At 38.1% G+C, this 25,974-nt stretch overlaps 1 protein-coding gene across 2 annotated transcripts; it reads right to left on the reverse strand.

Annotated features, from left to right (window-relative positions):
- Window positions 1-4,689: 4,689 nt before the first annotated feature.
- Window positions 4,690-25,719, reverse strand: LOC108667021 (ADP-ribosylation factor GTPase-activating protein 2). Of its 2 annotated transcripts, XM_018154002.2 has the most exons (15): window positions 25,520-25,719; window positions 21,622-21,813; window positions 21,001-21,132; window positions 20,171-20,191; window positions 17,775-17,912; window positions 14,178-14,300; window positions 13,232-13,369; window positions 12,392-12,522; window positions 11,905-12,057; window positions 10,870-10,952; window positions 10,136-10,276; window positions 8,942-9,042; window positions 8,454-8,573; window positions 7,807-7,908; window positions 4,690-6,150 (listed from the first exon to the last, which is right to left on the reverse strand). In XM_018154002.2, exons 1-15 carry the CDS (start codon window positions 25,589-25,591, stop codon window positions 6,136-6,138), a joined length of 1,662 nt encoding a protein of 553 aa, XP_018009491.1. In that variant the 5' UTR covers window positions 25,592-25,719; the 3' UTR covers window positions 4,690-6,135. The 2 variants fall into 2 exon arrangements, with proteins under 2 accessions (XP_018009491.1, XP_018009492.1); XM_018154003.2 differs by lacking the exon at window positions 20,171-20,191.
- Window positions 25,720-25,974: the final 255 nt, after the last annotated feature.

Genomic DNA, 25,974 nt, shown 5'->3' on the forward strand with positions numbered 1-25,974 from the left:
TTAAAACCGTAATTCTGTTTTGGTACACACTTCCGAATTTCCGATATACAACAAGCTTATGAACGACAGACAAGTACCTATACCATAAATTCCCTAGCTTGAGTGAATAACATTTTCGTACAGGAGTTAGGGAACGTGCTGCTCTAGTCTAGGCACGAATAGAAACAGGAGATAATTGATGCTGTCCTGACGTAACGCGTTTAGTTTTCTCGGAGTATTTGATTTGAATGAATGAGAATGAATTAAAGCTATTACCGCCGCAACAAAAATCCACATAATGAACCATTATACAATGCACATCCATAATTAAAGACCAAATCATATAAGGAATCTAGTTCGACTTGTAAAGGATTCAGTTATGAAATGAAAATTGTTTAGCTGATCAGACACTCATTGGCGAAACTCGGATCAAATTCGCTGCAGTGAATTTTCAATATACTTGTTTATAAAGTAAAAACCTAAGTTTTTGAAAAAATTACCTAGAAATACGTAACCGTATGTTAGAGCCGTTTTTGAACACATGAAATCATGAAAGTTACGTTTTCGCAGTTGTAGCAAATATTATATTCTACGACACCCAAAGTGAATAGCTTGAAAATGTAAGCTATTAATTGTACTATTATTATTAATTTAATTATTGTTATATTATTAAATTATTATTAATTGTATATTAAGCTATTATTAATGTAGTAAAGTACTATACAAGATAATGCGTTTTTAATGATTTGATATTGTCTTCAAATAATATGAGCAGGTAGGAATATAAAAATAAAACATGAACCTAACAATTACCTTCTCAGTAGGGTTGGCCCTTTAATATTTTCATTCAAATTCTGTGAAAATAATTTAAAAACGCTGCACTCTCAACTATAACTCTATTTTGCTTAACACCGTCAATTAAAAACTCATATCATCGTAACTAAGTACACATCTTACATCAAAAACGTTTCACCGCATTGATTAGTATTATTGTGAAATTTTGACTTGCTCCCGTTCCTATATATATAATAGAATAGAATAGAAGTGTCGGCACTAAAGATATATCCCCTTGGCCTGTTGCCGATTCTTGAATTTTTCGTGACTTGATTCACAAGGGATCCGGCCTTTGGAACCCGATCTTCCCCTAACTGACGATTGATTGAGATAGCTGCTGGACTTATTGCCTGGTCCGTATTAAGACTGAACATACAGTATGCTCCTGCATAGCTCCGTCTAGTCTGTTCTTGAAGGCATTCAAACTCGGAGCGTCAACGATGCTATCAGAGAGGCTGTTCCACATGTCGGTGACTGGAAGCGAGAAGAAATGTTGTCGCATGGATGTGTTACAACGCTGTTTTTTAGTTTATAGCCATGGCCCCTGGTGTTGGTTCTTGTTTCAAATTCTAGTAATCCTTCTGGGACCTTGTTTAAGCCATGAGTATACTTGTATGCTTCAATGAGTTCCCCACGCCTTTCAAGAACGGAATTATCCTTGTTGCACGTCTTCGAACACTCTCTATTAAATTTTTGTCCTTTTCAAGTTTCGGTGACCACAAGAGGTTTCCAAAGTCTAGGTTCGGGCGCACGACAGCAACAAACAACTGCTTCATCGCTTCTGCATCTAAGAACTCGAAAGAGCGTCTGGTCATCCAAGTCGTTTATTCATTATTGGCTTTATTAACTTGACCTTCAATATTCTTTGAAAATTTCAAATCATTGTCGATATTAACTCCTAAATCTTTTTCCATTGTCGACTTCGACATCATCACTCTGTCGTTGCAACCGTGTCTTCTCATACTGTAATCTTGCTGTACATTATTCTTGCCAAGGTGGATTACTTTACATTTGTCAGCGTTAAAACGCAGCTGCCACTTATCAGCCCAGTCAATCAGCCTGTCAAGATCACCTTGCAACTGTACTTTTTGCGACTTAATCTTCACTGTATTATAGATTTTTGTGTCGTCAGCATACATCGAGCACACGCTAGACAAAGCTTCTGGCAGATAGTTTATAAACGCAACGAATAAAACAGGCCCGAGAACGCTTCCTTGTGGCACGCCGCTGCGCACTGAAGCCCAGTCAGATACGGGCTCATTATTAATACTGACACGTTGGAGTCTCCCTAATTGGCGTCATTTCAGTTTCTAAATTCATTTCAGTTGGCGTCTAATACTGGAATAATACTTCTAGCAATTAAACTGTGCGTTAATCCGCCTATTAGAACCCAATGCCGACTTAATTCAGTCACTAGAAAAATTTTGTCAACACAAATGAAGACCGTGAAAACCTGGTCCTATTGGATTGAGCCTCCGCCTGCTAACAGAACTCGATGAAATTTCTTGGGGCTACCGCCCCGAAAAATGTAGCGCCGTCCGAAAAAACGAAGCAGCCCTCCGTAGTACACCATGATGAGCAGAGACGCTCAGAGCAATGAGTTTTTCATACCACCGAAAGTGAGTGAATCCGGAGAAGACATATGGATTCTGGTTCAGACAGGTTTCAAGGGCATGTACTACAAACAGCTAGAGATGGCAAATAAGAACTATTTTTACTCGGCGAGCATTCAACATTTTTTACGCCTGAGATGTTGGAAAAACTTTTCAATTTACTTGTTCCGCCAGTGGTAAAGTCGGGTCCCAATCGACAAAGACCCTCTGCGCCGACATAGAGGCTGTCCAGAGAAGAGCGACCGGACTGATCGCCAGTCTCTAAATCGAGACTTACCATGAGCGTCTGGCAGTCTCAGGCTTTGAAGCTTGCAGCACCGCAGACTGGGAGAGGGCACGATCGATGTCTTTAATTAGGTTTTTGCACAGAGCTTACGACACGGACCGCCGCAAGTGGAACTTTCACGTTGGCAGGGACACAAGATGTAACAGCCTGAAATTTGTCAGAAAATGCAGTCGAAGAAGCGTAAATTCCAGTTTGTTGTGTCGTGTCCACATGGAATAGCCTACAAGACAGCGCGTTCATTGCTCTCCATGACACTCGGTGACTTAAATTTGCTTATTTTTTTCCGGTTAGAATGGTAGGGCAGATTATTATTGCCATTAGTCTATATTAACACCTTCAATTCGAAAACGCTGGAACACCTCATATTTCATTTCGCCATTCGTCAATTCGCTTCGTCTAAGAGTTTAAGCCTCTAAAACTTACCCCTGAGTAAGTAATTAGAAATCTTACCAGCCGACAAACGCCCCGCATGAAAACGTGTTCATTTCATCAAAAGCTTGGCTTGATTAACAATAGCAAGAAGGATCAAAACCTGAACCAGCTATATAAATAATGTATTCAATAAAAATTCATCCACAGGTCCAAATGGTATAGTTACATCAAACTTGATGATCTACAAACGAAACGGAATAAGTGATATTTACACTAAGCGGACAGACTACGCACACTAGAAGAAACCAAGAAAACCCTCAAAATAGAACAGAGAAACCTTATCCAAGTCAAAACGCTCTCGATATCATGTAGACGGCCTAACAGCGTGTAAAAGCGACTTCGGGACTTCATAGTATGAAACAAAATACTACGAAGTCGCTTCGGGACTTCATAGTATAAGATCTTGACGGTCTTACAAGACGAGATATTTTCGGCTGATGAAAACAGGTTGTTATAAAAGCATGATATTTTTAAGGGCCTGTAGGTAGCTTCTCGCTTACCTACGTTCTCGTACGTAGGGCATGTAGGTCCTCGCTTGAACAAGGCGTTGTCTCAACCAACGATAAATTTATTTAAGACAGCAAATTACACACTAATTACAACAATCAATTTCCAGATTTGAGGTAAAGAGCTACCCTAGCACAAAGTAACATAAGGCAACAGGTTATTTCTGTCGAAGCAAATCGATTCTGGCACGAAATGAACTTCATTATTTAAAAATATAATAAATAAGCACAACAAACGCACGATAAAAAAAATCTGACTCAATTATTAAAATATTTCACTGGATCACTAAAGCGCTGGCCTAAAAACAAGATAATTTCTATTACGGTAACATTAAAGAAAATAGAAGGAAACACTAGGTTGTTATTGTATCAACTCAGCCTGGCCACAATGAGCTCTACACAGTGACAGGAGAGCTCTACACAGTGATAGGAGAGCTCTACACAGTGATGGGAGAGCTGTACACAGTGATAGTAGTAGTAGTAGTAGTAGTAAAAGATTTACTAGCGCTTCAGATAGCTATCTATTTCGCGCCGGAGGTGAGGTCTTCAGCTACGTCAAAGATGTTTGGTCTCTTCCGTCTTCAAGGCTTATAGCCTGATCCATTTTAGGCGCAGGGGCTGGGCGGTAGATTCCACACAGTGATAGGAGAGCTCTACACAGTGATAGGAGAGCTCTACACAGTGATAGAAGCGCTCTACACAGTAATAGATTTTCACAACTTCTCTTACTCGACTGAAATATCAACATAAAATATGGAGCTGGCAATACAATAAACAAGAAAACGATAAATAATGGCGAAAAATATACAACAAAAATACTATAGAATGAATTATGATAAATTACGAAAATACTAGAGGAGCCGTTAGCTGTGCCCTGAGAATGAAGAATGCAAGAATTGAGAGTTCGGTGAAGGCTTAAGAGTTTGGCTTTCTATGCACAAAACTCATATGATTCAATAACGCATCAAAAAATACAATTCAAAAGATTTATCCGTTGGCGTGTTAAAATTACAATCAAAACTATCACAAGCAAATCTACTGCACAAACACATGTGCTCACACAGCACAAATGTTGTCAAATTTGGCCAGGATTTTATTATTGCCACAAAATGGCCACAGAGGCTAACATGAACGACGTTCATGTTATAGTACTTGATATCTGGGACCTCAGGGAACTTTGTAATCTCGTAATCCAAATACAGAGAAATTTCCATGCGGTACAGAAAAATGTACATAAGAAAGTTAGGAGCAGAGAGAAAGATTACTATTGAACTAAGACCTATAGAGTGCGGCCTGAGAGCTGCGTATATGTAGGTCTAAACAACTCCAATAAGGGAGTCCTTACATTTATTTTCAAACGTCGTTTAAAAGTCGACACTTGTTTGGAGTATGATGAATACACGAAAGTTAATTATCAAAACACTTGAAATTTAGAAAAAAAAAACTTGCACTTCTTCGCTTAAAATTTAATAAGACTAATATAAAGCCAATCACGTGAAACTTGAACACTATATGCATAAGGTTCACGTGCAATGCAACGCAGTTGGCTCACTTAGGAATCCTGCCCCTCCCCAAAGCTTTAATTGTTTAAAATAATGAAGGATATTTCATTGAAGATCTGTAAGATACGTGCACGACGGGTTAAGATATCAACAGCGGTCGTTGAAACAGAGTTACGAGCATTGAAGCGGTTTAGGTTCAAATGTAGAGTGCACTTCAACACTGGAGTGTCCAAATAACTATTGAAACATAGAGTTACATTAGCCTATTCAAGTTATTCGTGTATAACTAACAGGAAATTTTTAGAATGTAAAGATCGAATGAAAGCGTTGAACATGGCAACACAAGATTGCTTCAAGAGGCTCTAGCTATTTTTTAATTCTCACTTCCAGCTATCGTACCACAATGGAATAGCAATGGAAAATTAAACGGAAGTAATCAATGATGAGCTCGTTAACTAAAGCAAAAACACGAGTGACCTGCTGAGGACAAGTAAAAAGAATGATCCTGATCTAACCATTCAGCTTATCTTCTATAAGGAATCAAGTTCCGTTCGTGTTTTTTCTCCCTTTTTATATGCTAATTAAGTGTGATATTAATACCTAATGAGTGTAAAACATTATAGTGTGTTATTAACAAATGAAAAAGTTATGGGAATGGCAAAGGGAAAATATGACTCACTTCTACGTAGCGCGGTTGGAATACTTAATTTCAAGTGAAAAGCGCAGACAACTTCAAGCTCACAAAATGAATACAAAAGCTAGATTAAAAACGTCCTCTAAGGGGACCATATCTCAGGGTCGTAATTCATCAAGAGGGAAGATCCGGAATTTGGGGGAGGGGACGCGTTAGCCTCGGCTTTTGGGGCGCTGCCCTTGGCATCGGGGGGCACGAACCCCCGGGGTTTGGAGTGCGCTTGCCCCCTCTGCGTTTTTGGACACTCGTCCCCGGCGCTGGCTCCCCAGACCACCGCTGCTGCAGCAGCTCACGTATATCGGTCCTGAAAAATTTAAGATTGGCACAACTGATGCGAGCTCACCGCATGGAAAATCATTTAGCACAAAAGGCAATCTTTGTTAGAAACAATGAGAGAAATTACTCCTGATTCAAATCTGCGCGCAGGCCCTAGATTGATTCCAAGTTTTACATAAGTTTAGCAATGAACAATTATCTTGGCGTTCCAGTAGCAAGTCATAAACGGGTCTCACCCTTTTGTTCTCATATTATCTCTATTCTTAACAAAGAAGGGGAGAGGTGGAGAACAGCAGGAACAAAAAAGAGAGAGGCAGTGAACAGCAGAAACAAAAAAAGGGAGAGGTGGAGAACAGCAGAAACAAAAAAAAGGGAGAGGTAGAGAACAGCAGGAACAAAAAAAGGGAGAGGCGGAGAACAGCAGGAACAAAAATGGAGAGGCGGAGAACAGCAGAAAAAAAAGGAGAGGTGGAGAACAGCAGAAACAAAAAAAAGGGAGAGGTGGAGAACAGCAGAAACAAAGAAAGGGAGAGGTCGAGAACAGTAGGAACAAAGAAGGGAGAGGCGGAGAACAGCAGGAACAAAAATAGGGAGAGGCGGAGAACAGCAGAAAAAAAAGGAGAGGTGGAGAACAGCAGAAACAAAAAAAAGGGAGAGGTGGAGAACAGCAGAAACAAAGAAAGGGAGAGGTCGAGAACAGTAGGAACAAAGAAGGGAGAGGTCGAGAACAGTAGGAACAAAGAAGGGAGAGGTGAAGAACAGCAGGAACAAAAAATGGAGAAGTGGAGAACAGCAGGACAAAAGAGGGATACCTGAAGAACAGAGCACAAAGTAGATAAATTGCACGACATAAACATATCAAATTCAGGCCACTTCTCACTGTATGCATTATTCCCCGCAGAAAAAAACCGCGATGACTTGAAAAAAGCGCCAGACCAATCATTTCGAGGAATCATAGGTAAAGAAGATATTTAGATTGAATTATATCTAATTAAAATGAACAAGAATTTCTTGCACCTTTCATACCCCACACCATTCCTTTAAGAAGACAGCTCATTAAGCAGCTATTGGGTTTTGCCGCCGGCTCAAAGGCAGCAAAGTAACATCGAGACTGGGACCACAAGAAGCAGGAGCATCGGTGGCAATGTCAGGATGAACAATAGGAGCAGCAGTGTTAATATGAAGAATATAACGGTATTAAGGAATAACAGGATTAACATTAACATTACATTAAATATATTATCATCCAATACATGATATTTTTTGCCTTATCTCATAACACATCACCGACAACAGCATTGCAGCGACTGCTGACGAGGATCACTCTAGTACCTGCAGGGAGGCCATGACGTGCCTGACGAGGATCACTCTAGTACCTGCAGGGAGGCCATGACGTGGCTGATGAGGATCACTCTAGTACCTGCAGGGAGGCCATGACGTGGCTGACGAGTGTCACTCTAGTACCTGCAGGGAGGCCATGACGTGTCTGACGAATGTCACTCTAGTACCTGCAGGGAGGCCATGACCTGGCTGACGAGTGTCACTCTAGTACCTGCAGGGAGGCCATGACGTGGCTGACGAATGTCACTCTAGTACCAGCAGGGAGGCCATGACGTGGCTGACGAGTGTCACTCTAGTACCTGCAGGGAGGCCATGACGTGGCTGACGAATGTCACTCTAGTACCTGCAGGGAGGCCATGACGTTGTTGGCCATGTTGCTGAGACGACCTGCCACCTTCGTCACGCCGTGACGCACAGACTCCCGCACGTCGTCGAGATCAGGAGCCTGTGACGATGACAACAGTTTTACGCTGCTGCTAACCATAACAAAATTAATAAACACAGTTACTAATTACTAACTAATTACTAAATAATTACTAAACACAAGAACAAGCAAACTGATTCAGGGAACTTCCAGTAACTTTAAATAGAAAACTTGACAGAGAAAAATAATTTGCAAAATGAACCAGAAATTCATTACGAAACTAAAAACGTGTTCAGATTATATTAGAAGATCACATTGATTTATTTCGTTCTAACGTCCCAAGCTAAGGGCTAATGACTGGCTGTTCAGGAAGGCAGGTAAATAATCAATATAAGAGAACAGACACAATTAATCAATGAGAACACAACAGAAAGATTCTGAAATCAATGGAAGAGGAACGAAATAATAAATTTAAGATGATAAAAAGGTAAGATTCTGATATTAATTGTAGAGAAGCGTAATAATAAATCTAAGAAGATTTAGAAGATATAAAAGTAAGATTCTGACATTAATTGTAGAGGAACAAAATAATAAATCTAAGAAGATAAGAAAGATAAGATTCTGACATTAATTGTAGAAGAGCGTTGGACGTGCTGGTCAGGGAAGAGGTCGGCAGAGGAGATGCTGTTGCTGCCCTGGAACCTCGTCAAGCTCGAGTGCATGGGAGCGTTCACGTCAGGCCGGTCCTACAATAACGGAATATAATAATATAGCAATATGTTATAATATATATATTAATATGTTATAATATAGTAGTAATTTTATAATATATTAATATAATATTACAATATAGTAATATAATATTATAATATGGCAATATTATACGATGCTGCTACACATGATGTAACAACTCACCATCTATAACTAGTGATGCTAGTGATGTTCATACGATGTTGGTACAAACTCACCTCAAGTATCGTAATCTTGATGATGAAAATCAAACAATGCCAAATTTGAGAGCCAATTGTGTTACTTTGATAATTAAAATAATTAGAAGACTAATATACTTATAATCTGATATATAAATTAAAGGTCGACATATTTCCAATCAAACCTGGAAGAACATTTCAGAGCTGATAGACTTGGCGTTGCCGAACTTCTGCTGTGCTGCTGTGTCGTCAGCCGGCGTGTACTTGTAGTTGGCTGACACCGACACTGCACATAGATTATACAAAGTATACAGGAAGAACGTAATACAGGGTAAATGGCAATACAGGGTAAACGGCAATACAGGGTAAACGGCAATACAGGGTAAACGGCAATACAGGGTAAACGGCAATACAGGGTAAATGGCAATATAACGCAAATGGCAATACAAGGAGAACGTAATACAGGGTGAACGTGAAAGTAAACAGGGTGAACGTGAAAGTAAACAGGGTGAACGTGAAAGTAAACAGGGTGAACGTGAAAGTAAACAGGGTGAACGTGAAAGCAAACAGGATGAACGTCAAAGCAAACAGGGTGAACGTCAAAGTAGGGTGAACGTGAAAGTAAACAGGGTGAACGTGAAAGTAAACAGGGTGAACGTGAAAGTAAACAGGGTGAACGTGAAAGTAAACAGGGTGAACGTTGAAGTAAACAGGGTGAATGTGAAAGTAAACAGGGTGAACGTGAAAGCAAACAGGATGAACGTCAAAGCAAACAGGGTGAACGTCAAAGTAAATAGGGTAAACGTCAAAGTAAATAGGGTAAACGTCAAAGTAAACAGGGTGAACGTCAAAGTAAACAGGGTGAACGTCAAAGTAAACAGGGTGAACGTCAAAGTAAACAGAGTGAACGTCAAAGTAAACAGGGTGAACTTCAAAGTAAACAGGGTGAACTTCAAAGTAAACAGGGTGAACGTCAAAGTAAACAGGGTGAACTTCAAAGTAAACAGGGTGAATTTCAACATAAACAGGGTGACCGTCAAGCAAACAGAGTGAACGTCAAAGCAAACAGGGTGAACGTCAGAGCAAACAGGGTGAACGTCAAAGTAAACAGGGTGAACGTCAGAGCAAACAGGGTGAACGTCAGAGCAAACAGGGTGAACGTCAAATTAAACAGGGTGAATGTCAAAGTAAACAGGGTGAACGTCAGAGCAAACAGGGTGACCGTCAAAGTAAACAGGGTGAACAAAAATGTTTCTTCTAACACGTTTGATATGAACCAAATATTTAATTAAAAACGTAAAAGTTCATCAGAGTGAATTAAGTAATAATAAAAATACACTTCACATCTCAATGAGTGTCCAAAATTCCAGCACTGTCACCTTTGGCTGAGCCGTTCTTGGCAGATTGGCCATTCTTGACAGAACCATTTTTGGCAGATTGTCCGTTCTTGGCAGTTTCATTGTCCAGCACCTCAAACCCGTCAAACCACTTATCGCTGGCCGAATCTTTTTCGTTCTTTACTGTAAAAAATAATTAACATTATAACCTTGGTCCAACTGACTAATATGGAGTATTTAAAACATTTTTCAACGGCCGGTTATGGCTCATCTACAGCCTAATGAAGGTACTCGTTTCTTTGAATCGTGACTTCTTTTCTTAGCTAACAAATAAACAATACATCTTATTTTCATTAGAATTTTTACTATGAATACTGTTGGGTAGGACGACTATCTTCACAATTGGATCATGAGAACTGAGAAAAATAGTACAAGAATGAAGCATAGACTAACTGTTACCAAGTCAATTGCTTGGAAAACTGCAGAAAATCCTGCACTGCACGGACGTTTAAAACTAATCTAATACAGCAAAGACGATATAAACAACCCCCATGGTGAAAAGACTATGTTAAAACAAATCCATTAGTGCAAAGATATGTAAAAAAAGACCTGGGGCCATACTTTCAAAACTCGCGAAGTGAACGTAAGTACGTACTTGCGCTCAATTTTCTTGTCTATGATTGGTGGATTTGGCTTGAAAGGCCGTCAATGATCGGCGGATGAACTTACGATCTCTTAACTTTTTTTGAAAGTATAGGTGCTGGAACTAAACTCGCCTGGTTTAGAGGACAGCAGGTCTTCGATGCCGGATGTCTGGCGGCCGCCATAACTGCGGTCTTCAAAGGGGCTGTCTTTGTACCTACAAAATAAATCTCGATTGAACTTGTCTGCACTGATAACATAATTTGCTGCAGTCTTGTTTTAAAAATATTACATAAGATACAGAGCACATTAACTGTGACTTTCATTTTTGTTGCCATTGCATTGTCACCGGACGTGTGCCGCTACCTTTAATCTTATCAGGATGATCGGAGCTCCACGGCCAAACGCCGGCAACTATCTTGTAAAATGTTCAATTGCACTCTATTGCACCAGGATTCCGTTCAGTAAAACTTCGGTTAACACGGTAAAACTTGCCTTTTATTCCAGTAAAGAAAACTTAAAAGCAACACGTTGAATAAAATAGTACAGCAGGCACGAGACATAACGCTGCTAGCCGAAACATTTATAGCACAGCCACAGTAACTAGCGCACAAGATCGCTAGTGGAGCAACGGAGCGAGGTGAGTTCAGGCTAGAACCTCACTGTAGGGCTGGCGGGACGCGACTGGCTACCTCGACCCACAGCCGCTCAGACCTGACCTCGTCCTACGTGGTTCCCACTGCTACAGGTCTGACTTAAATGTTACAAGCACAGCTTCGCCAGACGTAATAAAATAATTTCGCCAGAATGAACAAAAAGGCATATGAGAACAAATGATAGCATCAATAGAATAATGAATATTAGTGAACGATCGATATTCATCGTTCACAGCATAATTTCACTTTAAATGAACTGTCATTGCTAGAAGTATTCGCCATGACACTGCTTGAAAGAAAAGTGACATTGCACGACTTCTGTGTTCCGCGCTTTGAAATTCAAAATACGCGACACAAGCAGGCCAGGCCCCAGGCCCAGAAGACCCATACCCACTCAGAAGACCCCAGCAGACCTTTGCATACACATAAGGCCCCAGCAGACCTCCACCAACTCAGAAGGTCCCTGTGGACCACCACCCACTCAACGGACTTGCCAGACCCGCAGACGCTCACTTGGGGATGCCGGAGTTGAACCTGATGACGGTGTCGTAGTCGTCCTCGTAGTTCTGGTGCAGGGGCGGCGTCGAGGGTCGGGGGTGCCTGGCGCCCCCCACGGGCTCCTGTACAATGCTCTTCATCTCCCCGAACACGCTATGGGACACGTCCCTGTGGGGGACGAGGTAGTGAAACACTAGTGGGACACGTCCCTGTGGGGGACGAGGTCGTGAGACACTAGTGGGACACGTCCCAGTGGGGGACGAGGTCGTGAGACACTAGTGGGACACGTCCCAGTGGGGGACCAGGTCGTGAGACACTAGTGGGACACGTCCCTGTGGGGGACGAGGTAACACTGAGTCAGTAAGTGAACTTAAGTACACTGAGTCAGTAAATGAACTTAAGTACACTGAGTCAGTAAGTGAACTTAAGTAGTACACTGAGTCAGTAAGTGAACTTAAGTACACTGTGTCAGTAAGTGTACTGAGTCAGTTAGTAGACTGACGTGCGAGCACCGAGCCCCATGCCGAGCCGTGTCGCCTGCTCCGCCTTCCTAGGGTCTTGTTTCTTGATGCGATCTTCCTCGCGCTGCGTGGCCAGCCCCAGCGACTCGTACGCTGACTGCAGGCTTGTCAGCTGTATGCAAAATACAATATTGTTAGACATAAACAGAAAAAAAATCTCTATAGTGATACAGAATTTTCGAATGAAGAATCAGAATTAGTGTCAAATTCCGAGAAAATACAATAGTTTTTACACTTTCCACTTATTTGTTCAAAGCAAAAAATCCCTATAGTGATACAGGATGCTCGAATAATAAATGAATGAAAACCAGAATTTTAATTAAAAAAAAGATTTCGAGTCACATTCCGATGAAATACAATATTTTTTAGACTGTTTATTTTTTTCTAAGAAAAAAAAGTCCACATAGTGATACGGTACAGGATGCTCGAATAATAAATGAATGAAAACAAGAGTTTCAATAAAAAACTAGAATTCGAGTCATATTCTGAGAAAATACAATATTTTTTACAATTTATATTTTTTCAAAGAAAAACATCCCCATACTAATACAGGATGCTCGAATAATAAATGAATGAAAACAAGAGTTTTAATAAAAAAATTAGAATTCGAGTCACATTCCGAAAAATACAATATTTTTTACACTCCTTTTTAAGAAAAAATCCCCATAGTGATAGAGGATGCTCGAATAATAAATGAATGAAACCCAGAATTTTAATGAAAAACCAGAATTTGAGTCACATTCTATTTCTCGAGGTACCCTCTTTCAGGAAACCAAATATCGAATAATAAATTATACTTCTGTGCATTGTTTATGGCTTACAGCTTCCTTTTGCTGTTGTTCTGATACAGGCGCGGGTTGCTGCTGCTGTTGCTGCAGTTGACTGCTTCTCTCAGCTTCAGCTTCAATGGCTGAAAAGTCCGTCTTCACGCGCTGTGCACCCATCTTCTTAGCACCCAACTGCCGACCAAAATAATGTATTTATTTCATATTATTATATCTATGCGCAATACACAGTAACTATTATTATTTTATTACTTTTATCTGAGCACATGTATTTCTACAAGTAATACATTTTTGCGTAATATGATTTAACGCAGTATGTATTAACAATCTTAGCATAATATTATCGTAAGAAATATACCTTGCATAGAATTTACTTTGAAAGGTAAATAATCATTATAAATAAAAACAAAGAATTACTAATCCTGCGAAATGAAATAAAGACTATGTAGTAAGTAAATAATAATGTATTAGTGCTAAGACTATGTAGCAAGTTAATAGTAATGTAGTAATGCTAAGACTATGTAGTAAATATATCAACTGTCACGAATGCATAACACAAATTGTTGGACCAGTTCAATGCCCGAATTTCCAACAATGTTTACTTTCTTGACTTTTCCTGACTGTTTACTTTCTTGACTCCCTGAAGCTTGACACGTAGTCTGCAATCAAACATTAATGAAAAACAAGCTAATGATAAAGAAGCTAATGATAAACAAGCTAATGATAAACAAGCTAATGATAAATATAAGATAAGATAAGTTAACAACAAGCTAATGATAAAGATAAGATAATGATAAACAAGCTAATGATAAACAAGCTAATAATAAATATAAGATAAGATAAGTTAACAACAAGCTAATGATAAAGATAAGATAACATAAGATAAGTTAACAGCAAGCTATTGATAAAGATAAGATAACATAAGGTAAGTTAACAGCAAGCTATTGATAAAGATAAGATAACAACAAGATAAGTTCCTAACCTTGTTGGCAGGCTTGCGGGTGCCGATGGATGAGCGGACAGGCTGCGGTTGGGTGGCCGGGGTCTGGGTAAGGACGGACACGTTCGGTCCCGGGCCCAAGGGCTCACTGCTCTCGAGGGGCTTCTGCCCACAGCAGGTATAACTTCAGCTCCAGCACGAGGGCATACATGAATTAATGCAATAAATTATGATTTGGGCCTATACTTTCAAAAAAGTTAAGAGATCGTGAGTTCATTCGCCAATCATTGACGGCCTTTCAAGCAAAATCCACCAATCATAGACAAGAAAATAGAGCGTAAGTACTTACGTTCACTTAGCGAGTTTTGAAAGTATGGCCCATGGATTGCTGATTTTTTAGCAATCAGGGGCCATACTAAGCATACGTAGCAGCCTAAGTAGTTGTAGCAGCCTAAGTGCACGTAGCAGCCTAAGTGCACGTAGCAGCCAAAGTGCACGTAGCAGCCTAAGTACACGTAGCGGCCTAAGTGCGCGTAGCGGCCAAGTGCACGTAGCAGCCTAAGTACCCGCAGCAGCCTAAGTACTCTTAGAAGCCTAAGTACACGTAGCGGCCTAAGTGCACGTAGCAGCCTAAATTATTATAAGATGGCAGAAATTTCTTGATTATATGCGTACAATTTATGACCAGAGAGTGCATTTGAATTTTCAAGGAGTTGAACAATTCTTAGATGACGTTGGTAGATCAAAAGGCAGATTTTGCAAATAATAATATATTAACGACGTTTCGAATGTAACAACATTCATTTTCAAGTTACAGGAAGCATTGAATACAGAAATTTTGATGGAAATAAGTACATGATACAAGTAAATAGGATACAACACGAAAATTTGGAACCATGAAAATAACTTCAAAACAATCTCAAAGCTTAAAAAATCAGGTAGTTATGAGATGGATAGATGGAGTCCAATCTGCAGAAAAGAGCTTCAGCTATCGTCGGTCGGATTATGTCGGGCCACCGCAAGATGACGATGCTGGTGGGTTCCTCTAGCGCAGTGCAAGTGACAGTCTCGTTGAGATTGACGTTGTCGAGAGTGTCACGGGGCCAATTGATTTCATCGCGGATCTTGAGATGAAGTTGCTTGATTGTGATGCTTTGAGACCTGGTCTGGTTGCGAGCTTGTCTCAGGTGGCAATACGCAGCAACGGTCACTTCAAAGAAGGTTGTAGACTTCTTCATTATTTTGACTGCATTGGAGTACTTGGAGTAACCACTGCGACATTGAGCAGCCGTTTATCCTGCCACCTGAGACAAGCTCGCAATAAAACCAGGTCTCCGAGTATTACAATCGAGCAACTTCATCTCACGATCCGCAATGAATTAAACTGGCTCCGTGACAACCTTGACAACAACGTCAAAACCCGAACTATACGCAGCAACGGTCACTTCAAACGAGCGGGAGTTCTTCAAGAATCTGGTGTAATCAATAAATTTTGTTTCAAAGAAGGTTGTAGACTTCTTCATTATTTTGACTGCATCGGAGTAATTGGAGTAACAACTGCGACATTGAGCAGCCGTCTATCCTGCCACCTGAGACAAGCTCGCAATAAAACCAGGTCTCCGAGCATTACAATCGAGCAACTTCATCTCACGATCCGCAATGAATTAAACTGGCTCCGTGACCTCCTTGACAACAACGTCAAAACCCGAACTATACGCAGCAACGGTCACTTCAAAGAAGGTTGTAGACTTCTTCATTATTTTGACTGCATCGGAGTAATTGGAGTAACAACTACGACATTGAGCAGCCGTTTATCCTGCCACCTGAGACAAGCTCGCAATCAGACCAGGTCTCAGAGAATTACAATTGAGCAACTTCTCGAGATCCGCAATCAACTCAACTGGCTCCATGACAACCTTGACAACAACGTCAAACCCCGAACAATACGCAGCAACGGTCACTTCAAACGAGCGGGAGTTCTTCAAGAATCTGGTGTAATCAATAAATTTTGCTTCAAATTTTGCTTCTTTATCCTGCCACCTGAGACAAGCTCGCAACCAGACCAGGTCTCAAAGCATCACAATCAAGCAACTTCATCTCAAGATCCGCAATGAAATCAATTGGCCCCGTGACACTCTCGACAACGTCAATCTCAACGAGACTGTCACTTGCACTGCGCTAGAGGAACCCACCAGCATCGTCATCTTGCGGTGGCCCGACATAATCCGACCGACGATAGCTGAAGCCCTTTTCTGCGGATTGGACTCCATCTATCCATCTCATAACTACCTGATTTTTTAAGCTTTGAGATTGTTTTGAAATTATTTTCATGGTTCCAAATTTTCGTGTTGTATCCTATTTACTTGTATCATGTACTTATTTCCATCAAAATTTCTGTATTCAATGCTTCCTGTAACTTGAAAATGAATGTTGTTACATTCGAAACGTCGTTAATATATTATTATTTGCAAAATCTGCCTTTTGATCTACCAACGTCATCTAAGAATTGTTCAACTCATTGAAAATTCAAATGCACTCTCTGGTCATAAATTGTAGCAGCCTAAGTACATGTAGCGGCAAATTTATCTTCTAGGATTGGTGGTTTAGCTTTGAAAGCCTTCATGCAGCTGGTCTGAGGAATTACTAACTCTTGGCTACATATGATATTATGGCCCTGTGTATAATTGACATAAATAAAGTTATTCATTGGGTATTATTAACACTTAGATTGAGATATTAGTGTAGATTTGAAGCCAAATAATGTAAAGTTTTCATAAGCAGGTTGAAGTGTGAGTTGCATGGCAAGACTATTTGCAATTGGCATTGGTTGAAAAGTGAGCTTTTCAATTAATGTGTGAAAATAACTTTTCACACATGTGAAAATAGATTTCGTTTATGTCTGCCACATTAAAATTACTTCAGTGCCAAGCGATAACATACAAGTATCTACTACTTTATATATAATATCTACGTAAATACAGAATATGTACTAAAAATATGTAAATAACTACTATAAGTAACTACGATCTCCTGATATTGCTTAGACAAGGCGCGTTTTACACTGGGTGGTGGAATCATAAGGAAATGAAAAATAAGAGAATGATTAAAGTTATTTGCGGTAGCTTAAAAGTTAGCTTCAATTATCAAATGGGATTCAAATTAGAGTTCCATGCTAAATTTGGAGTAGAACGAGTATTTCATTATTAAATATCAACTCCATTTACAATTAGAAGCCAGTTTAGGGCAAAATGGGACTACACGAGACATGATAAATGGGGAAAATGGGTTCAGGAACAATATTGTTGGAGAAAACAGGATAAGGAAGAACGGGCTTCGCAAATATAAATAAAATAATATTTACACCGAGCCATGCTAGGTTGAGCTGCTGTTACAAGTTGCAATAGTTGACTCAAGTCAGGAATTAAAGTACAGAGATAATATGCCGTTATGATGTGTTAATGGTTGTGAGAGACGTGCATAGATGTGGTTGTGAGGCAGACCATGAGGCGTGGTTGTGAGGAGGCGTAGTTGTAAGTGAAGCACCACAAGAGGCGTGATTGTAAGGACGTGTGAGTGTATGTGAGGCAGCATAAAATACGTTTTAGTGAGGCGTCATGTTTATGAGGCAGCACGACTCACAGGGATGGTGGCAGCCAGAGAGGTGGCGGCAGCAAAGGCCCGCGTGTCCTCGTGGTTCTGCTCGAAGAAGTCCGTCTCCTTCTTGCGAGCCTCGGCATCTGCCGCCGCGGCCGTCGAGTGGTCGCCTTCTATCATGGGCTGCAGGACGGCACACGGCATAAATGCTTTAGTGGGTCATCAAGGGTGGGTCAATGTGAAGGGAGGTCATCAAGAGAGTGTGTCATCAAGAGGGTGGGTCAATATCAAGGGAGGTCATCAAGAGAGTGAGTCATCAAAAGGGTGGGTCAATATCAAGGGAGGTCATCAAGAGAGTGTGTCATCAAAAGGGTGGGTCAATATCAAGGGAGGTCATCAAGAGAGTGTGTCTTCAAAAGGGAGGGTCAATATCAAGGGAGGTCATCAAGAGAGCGTGTCATCAAAAGGGTGGGTCAATATCAAGGGAGGTCATCAAGAGAGCGTGTCATCAAAAGGGAGGGTCAATATCAAGGGAGGTCATCAAGAGAGCGTGTCATCAAAAGGGTGGGTCAATATCGAGGGAGGTCATCAAGAGAATGGGTCCATAAAAGCTGGCATCAGCAAAAAAGTCAATATCGAGGTGGGATATCAACAAGATGCGTCATTAGACATTAAGAGGGTGGTTCATCATAAGAGGTTATAAGGCGAAATTAGTAAAATTTTTATTAAGTAGGATATGTGGACAACACTGACTGAGAAACAAGGGTGAGTTTTATGGCCAATATCTGGCGAGTCAACAAGAAGGTACCCTGCAGGCTACTGACGCAGAAACTATGCAGACTACGAGTTGATTTTATTGAAACATCATTTAATTAACGTTATTTCAATTCAATGTCACAAGCACACACAGCTAGACTGGGCTTTAAAGAAAAAAATAAGATATAAAAAAATAAATAAATATTTATATAAATAAGATATAAAAAAGTAATACAAATAAGATATACGGTACAGAGAAATGAATATAAATATACATAGAATAAAGAGATGTGTTGAGAGGAAAATAAATTTCTGATGAATACCCATGGGCCAGCTAATAAGTGTAATGAATAATACATCAATACTGAGCGAATCCCAATATGGCTGAATCCTCCAAGGTTGTAGAGCTGCACTACATCTGTAGTAACCAATTATGTTAATTGTACTAATTCATTTAGCCAAATAAATGTTTGCAAAGTGGTAGGATCTATGAAGAGACAGCAGTATTTCGTTATCTTCATAAATTCTGAAAAGGGAGTCATTACAACAAAACTGAACCATCAGCAGCAAAAAAATTTAAACTCAATTGTTATTATAAGATAAAAAAGCACAGAATGTCTGGGCATTGGTGGCTTTATATGAACTGGAAGAAAATCACAAAAAAACTTTCCTAATTGTAGACTAAAAGAAAAAAGTACAAGAGGCACACTTAGGGTGGCAAAAAGGCACACAAATAATTTTTCAAGTCTCTACCTCATTAACCACAATCCATTCAAAACCAAGCCATATGACAAGCTATGTTGTACACAAAATTTCGTTAATCAAATTAAATGCAACAAAACCAACCACAGGGTGAATTTGAAACGTAAATAAAATGAAATTAATCATGATTGGTTATAAAAAAATTAGTCAAGGGAGGGATGCACTCGGTTATATACGTATATGATTCAGCCAATATTTATGACAAAATAATCATTATTGTGTTGCTGCATTCCAGCACATTTGCAGGTTTAATTGCAATTTGCACACCAATTGGATAACTACCATAAAACAGAGTGACTTAGACCGTTTTGACATTTAAGAAAAGAAAACCCTATACCTACTCAGAAATTTCATGCATTAGAAAATTTTGTTGAGGGTTATTGAAGTACCATGAGATAACCTATATATGCAATAAAGAGATATTTTTCATAAATTTACTATGTGACTATTTGTATCACAAAAAAGTAAGCACTAAAAATGGTCCAAGTCACCCCAACAATGGTCAAAGTCACCCTGTTTTACAGTAGTATCCTAAGGGAAAGAAACTATCCTCAAGAAGGTCAATTAGGCTTTTCACTTTCCTATGACTAAGATATAATCATAGGATAGTGACAGCATCGTGAAAATAGGTTGGCAATTCACCATAAAACAGTGCTAAAGATTTAGTAGCAAATGAATCCCCATACAATTGCTTTTAGTTTAGGTTATATATAAATAAATATCAATCAAAATAGGCATAAGAGTTATTAAAAAGTGTGTGGGAGAAGCTATAAATATATTGCAAAACAAGAAGTGGATATAGGTATATAGGTATGGGTAATATGGCATATAAGCCACTCAATTCCTGGCAGAATTAGCACTCTTTGCAAAGTGTCAAAACAAAAACTGAAATTAAAGTGCCAGAGAGCCTGATGCTGTCTTACCTTACGGCTTGGCAACTCAGCCTAAAACAACAAATGCAATGAATAAGTTTAATGTAAACAAAACTGTAAGATTTTAATTCATTTTCTCTACTGAAAACAACAAAAACTGTTCAGAATATCAATGATATATATTGCTTTCCTCAAAACCAACATAAAAGTAAACAAAATTTTAGTTTATTTTTGTTTCAGTCAAGTTAACTTAGATTTGATATACATTCAATAATTACATACCATCGAGAACAATAAAGTATATGCATAGAGAAACAAAAATGAAATTAGCATTACCATAGACTATAAAAATTAAAATCTACTAGTTAAAAATCCTAAGCACAAGAACACTAGGACATTCACAACATGCAGTTGCAAAAAAAAAAAAAAGCTTTAATAGTTGACAGTAAAAACATTCATAAAATAGAGCCAGCCACAACAAACTACCATAGGACATCAACATACACATACTACATGAACAAAAGGAAATTTTAGAAATTTATATTTTTTCACCACAATATCATTGAGTTCCCAAATTCAATTCGTAACTATTATCAGGTGTAAATTTTAAAAACAAAATTGGAATCCATCATGAAAAATTATATGAATAAATATTAACAAATAGAGAAAAAAATTTTATGAAGATGGTGAACAGCTATTGAAGAGAACATTTTATTTTTTCCTGCATCTGCATTAACATGTTTCAAAAAGCAATCTCATTTTGCTATATGATATTTTAAATGTGGACATGTATTTAAACTCATTTTGCTATATGATAGGTATTTCAAATATGAACAGTTATTTAAATTTTCAGTACAATAAACACTAAGGTGCATACTCACAGTGTTGGGATGGGTCTTCATGTACTTAATAACTTGCTGATCAAGCTGCTGCTTGTACAGCTGAGCTGCTCTTGAGGTGTACTTTTGTTGAGCATCTGTGCTTGTGCAGTTGTGTTGACGGAAGAAGGATCTCTGCACAATACTTGATAACATGAGGCACAAGAAAACTTATGGAGCAGTCAAAGGTTTTTACAAAACCCATAGAATCTCTTCAAATTGCTCCGTAATATCATATGAATAATGTCAAATAGTTTAATTTTCAATGCCAAAGTACTGATAAAAGTTAATAATACTAGGTTAAAAGTTACTAATACTAATTTAAACTCTGCAACAGATTGCTTCTTTATAACAGATCAAAACTGTTTTATAATAAAATCCAATCACATAAGATGTCAATAGGTACTTGCAAAGCTGTAAATTATTGCAATGAAATATGTGTAATCCTTATTCCTGAATAGTTGTCAATTTCCTGCCAGGAGCAGTTCTTTTTTCAACAATACATAAACTAAAAAATGTTTATTGCAGTTCCTTCCGTCATGTACAAATTATCAAGCATGTATATAAATAAACAGAAATAATTCTATTCACTAACCACACAAACCCAATAGATGCACCACTCACAGCATTAGCATTGCCTCCAAGCTGCATGTGTCGCAACTGACTCCAGGTCCAAGAAGTGTCCAACTGAGTGGATCGAACAAAGGTGAGATGAACCCCTAAGCTTCGGTGAACAGCAGAGCAATCTAAGCATATAAAGACGCCATATGTCACAGACGACCATGTGGGGTTCTTGGCATGACAGTCAAAGCAAACCTGTAAATAAAAAGAAATTAGTAAATGAACAAGTTGTTCAGCAGATTGCGACAGGCAAATAAAGTATTATACTCTCATTAGAAGGCTACACTTTTTACCATCCCTAATTTTGTGCATGAAAAAGCTGGCATTTAACTATAGGACTTTCTTTTTGTATGAATTAGTGATCAAAGATTAGTGGTTATTGAATATTGAAAGCCCTTTAAATCAAAATATCTATATCTAATACACAAGTATATTGCTCTCATTGCTGCTGCATTTATATGAAATATTTGTCTTGCAGTGAGAATGGTATACAATCTCAGGCCATTGAACACATGTGTACAAAATTATGCAAGTTATTAATTTATCTAAAATTTCTGCAACTCAGAGGTATTGCACAAAAACACATTCTTGCAACAGGCGGCTTTGCTCATATACCTAATGTATTAGTGACACCCTTTTACATTCAATGCCAGCAGCACAATTGTATCCACAAACCAAGTGTCTGTGGCTCTGTGCATATACGCATACCGGTATTAGTGATTGTATGTAAGGGCAATGGAGGCAGCAGCAGCTGCGCATATCTGTGCAGCGCATGACCAAGCACATACTACTCTATTCAGTGATAATACATGCATTGAAAGCCACCAGTGCATTTGTGTTCAAATGATCATTAATAACTGAAAATGCATTCAATGGCAGTGGTGATTGCTGCTGATGAGTGATTGTATCAACATGGATATGCATGTATGTGTATTATTAGTATAGGCTGGCAGAATTTCTTCTCTTAAGCAAGTTTTGTTAAAGACCAGAGAATTAGTTTTATTTATTAGCTTCTTGTTAGTTTTTTCAATAAGTCATAGCATTATTTGAATGGTATCCAATTTACTTGATTTTGTTCATATGTCAACCCAAATTTTGTTACTCTATGCGTCTTTAACTTGAAAATGAATGTTGTACATTCGAAACGTCGTTCAATATTAAAAATGTCTATCGGTAATTTGATTTTCAATCTTCCAACACCTACGAAGAATTTAGTACGACTTATTGAAAAAACTAACAAGAAGCTAATAAATAAAACTAATTCTCTGGTCTTTAACAAAAGTATGTGTATTAGCAACCATATGCAAGTTGAATGATGGCTGGCAATTCAATCGCATCCTTGGGCCCAGTGACTATGCACATCACATGATAATGATTGCGCATGTATGGCAGAGCCATGTGCAAACTAGAGTTTGGTTGCTGTCAGGATCTCTAGCTCTGCACCATCATCTGTGCATTGAGATCATTTTGTGTGATGATTCACTGTCAATCTCATTGGCTCAATAAAGTGCATTTGAAGTGGGACAATTCCAAAAAATCCTAATCTTTCTAGAGTAGCTACTGGATTTCCTGACTTGCAGCCTGTCAATAAAAGTCTAAAAATACTTGTCAGAACAATGATTTGTAGGGTTTGATTGAAACATCATAACTTCACAGCTACAAACCTGTTTTAATTGCACTAGAAAGTTCATATTTGGTTTGTCTTAAATAAATTGATTGTTTCTAAGGAGGCCCACAAGCAACAGTTCCAGTGTTGTGGCACTAAAAACAGGGATAAACAGAAAATTTTTTGATAACCAATTAAATTTAAATTTACTGATCTAATTCAAGATTTAGTTGTATTGCTTTGACATGTTATGTAGGTTAATGCTGGTATCCAGGGTATTGTGCATGTTGCAATCAAGCCATAACTAGAACTTTCCTGCCATTTTTGGAGCTATAAAAAATATGTAGGGCTTTCCTATTTTTAGAGGTATACATGATACTTACTAGTTTATTTGCTGGACTCATTAGATTAGGGAAGGTCAAGAATAAAGTCTATGGTTCATCACAATGGCACAGTGGCACTCAAGTCCAAGTGGAATTCCAAGCAGGAAAATTGGGCAAAAGCTACCTGTGAACTAGCCAAAAGTGCCTGTGCTTGCAGTCAATTTCACCCTTTGTAAAATTTCAGAAAAAAAGGTCATATTTTATTACAACACTTCTCTTTAACTTCACTTCTTGTTTGTCTGTCTGTCTGCTACAAATCTTGTAATCGAAATTTAATACACTTCTACTTATCCTATCGATCTGAAAATTTGCACACTTGTTTAAAGTTGGAGACAATGCATGAATCAAATGTCAAAATAAATGATTTTTAAAATTAAAAATTTTTTTTTTTTCAACATTAAAAAAATTGAAAAAATAATTTTGTCAGCTACAAATCTTATAACTGATATTTGACACACTTTTACCTGTCCAATTGATCTGAAATTTTGCACACTTGTGTGAAGTCAGAGGCAATGCATAAATCAATTAACAGAATAAATAATTTTGGAAAAAATTTATATATTAAAAAAATGTATATATATTAAAAAAATTGAAAAATAAATTTTTCTAATTTTCGAAAATTAGATAAGAAATTCATTGTACATCTGTAAGATTGGAGGCACTGGATTCTTTGGAAGTGTTGTCTTTAAAAAGTAATTTTTAAACGTATATTATTTAACTGTAATTTTCAGAAATTATGGTACCTGTGAAACAATCATTTTCACCTGAAAGTTTAAAAAAAATTTGACCGATCATCCAGATTGGGTAGCATTTTCACAAGAAGCTAGCCTATCTAGTGCAAACTAGCGGTTGATTAAACTTTGCAGCAAATTTTTAATATTAGGCAGAATTTTCTAAAAATTGTATAGCCTATAAAAACAATCATGTCATAGCTGATTTGAGTGATTTCAAAAAATTACTAGAGAAAATAGCCTATTTTCTATTAATTTTTAAATAAAAAATTTATATAGAGCCATTTGAATGGGTAAAATTGCCAAGATTATCATTAAATTTTGTCAAATTCATCATAGGTGGATTCTGCTCAACTTTTCAGCAAGGCGTTGCAAGATTTTCAGCTGCACTACAAAATTTTAATGTCCAACAGAAAACTTTAGGCCTTTTACAGCATAACGTCTTATAATAAGATCTATACTAATTACTATTTGTCAGAAATCAGAATTATTTTTAATAACATAGAAACTATCATTTGCCTGTTTGTATTCAAAAACCAAAAGAATTCTATTCATTTTTCACTGATGAAATTAGAGAATAGTCATATCATATGAATTATGACTGGGAAAATTGTTTCTAGGCAAATTATGCCAACATGAAATATCACATAGAATTTTCAAATAAATTGCATTTAACTAATAATTATTTTTCAGATGAATTTCTGAAATTGCAAGGCAAAATACATGCCTTTTTTTAATTTTTCTCAAAGAAAAGGAAAGGCCATTTTAATGTGTGAAGTCATTCATGTGAATGTATTCATGGCCCATGGGCATTATTGTCTCGTTCATGAGTGGTTTATGATAACATCTATTTTTGACTTTGAGTAAAAAAGTATGACTTGTCAATCTTGATTCTTGAACAGGATGATTTGTCTAAATTATCCAATGCAGATGAAGATCAGGACCTGATCTGACAAGCCATATTGTCACACATTTTGGAATAGGTAGTAAGCATTAATTTTAGTACACATGAATATCTTCCTGCCTATGGATACACAATAACACAACTAACACAAGCTGATAAGCACATACCTATTTCCTCAGTCTTCATCATGATGAAAGGAGGAAAAAGCCATGAAAATTACTGAAGTGAAAATTCAACTTAGCCTAATCAATTAATAAAAACAATTATCAAAGCTCACCTTATTAGTAGCAATGGCACGTAATCTTTTAAAAATTAATTCAATATCGGCCTTAGTTGGGTTATCAGCCATTTTGACTAACTGTATCTTGTAATAACGAATTAATCACAGTCACAGAGACGACTTCTCAGTTCTCACTCAAGCCTCAGGTCATCAACTCATCAAAAAGAACTGTACCTAGCTTATTAATGACGTGTTTGTTTACGTCACGGGTAAATGTTACAGACCGCACATGTAAATGATAGAGTCCCTTTAGACGCAAAAGCTCCTCTGTGAATTTGATTTCAAATTCGCGATATCAAGCAGGCAAGCTCCCATTTAATTAAGGTTATAAAAATCTGATATACGTAAAGACAACAAAATTTTCCCTTCTTTGTTGATGAATTTATCCAATTACATTCATTTGTTGGCGAGATGTGAGATAAGAAAGGTTTTAAATTTGTGAAACGGTATAA

The sequence above is a fragment of the Hyalella azteca genome, unplaced genomic scaffold (genome assembly GCF_000764305.2).
Source record: "Hyalella azteca isolate HAZT.00-mixed unplaced genomic scaffold, Hazt_2.0.2 contig7095, whole genome shotgun sequence".
Classification (NCBI taxonomy): Eukaryota; Metazoa; Arthropoda; class Malacostraca; order Amphipoda; family Hyalellidae; genus Hyalella; species Hyalella azteca.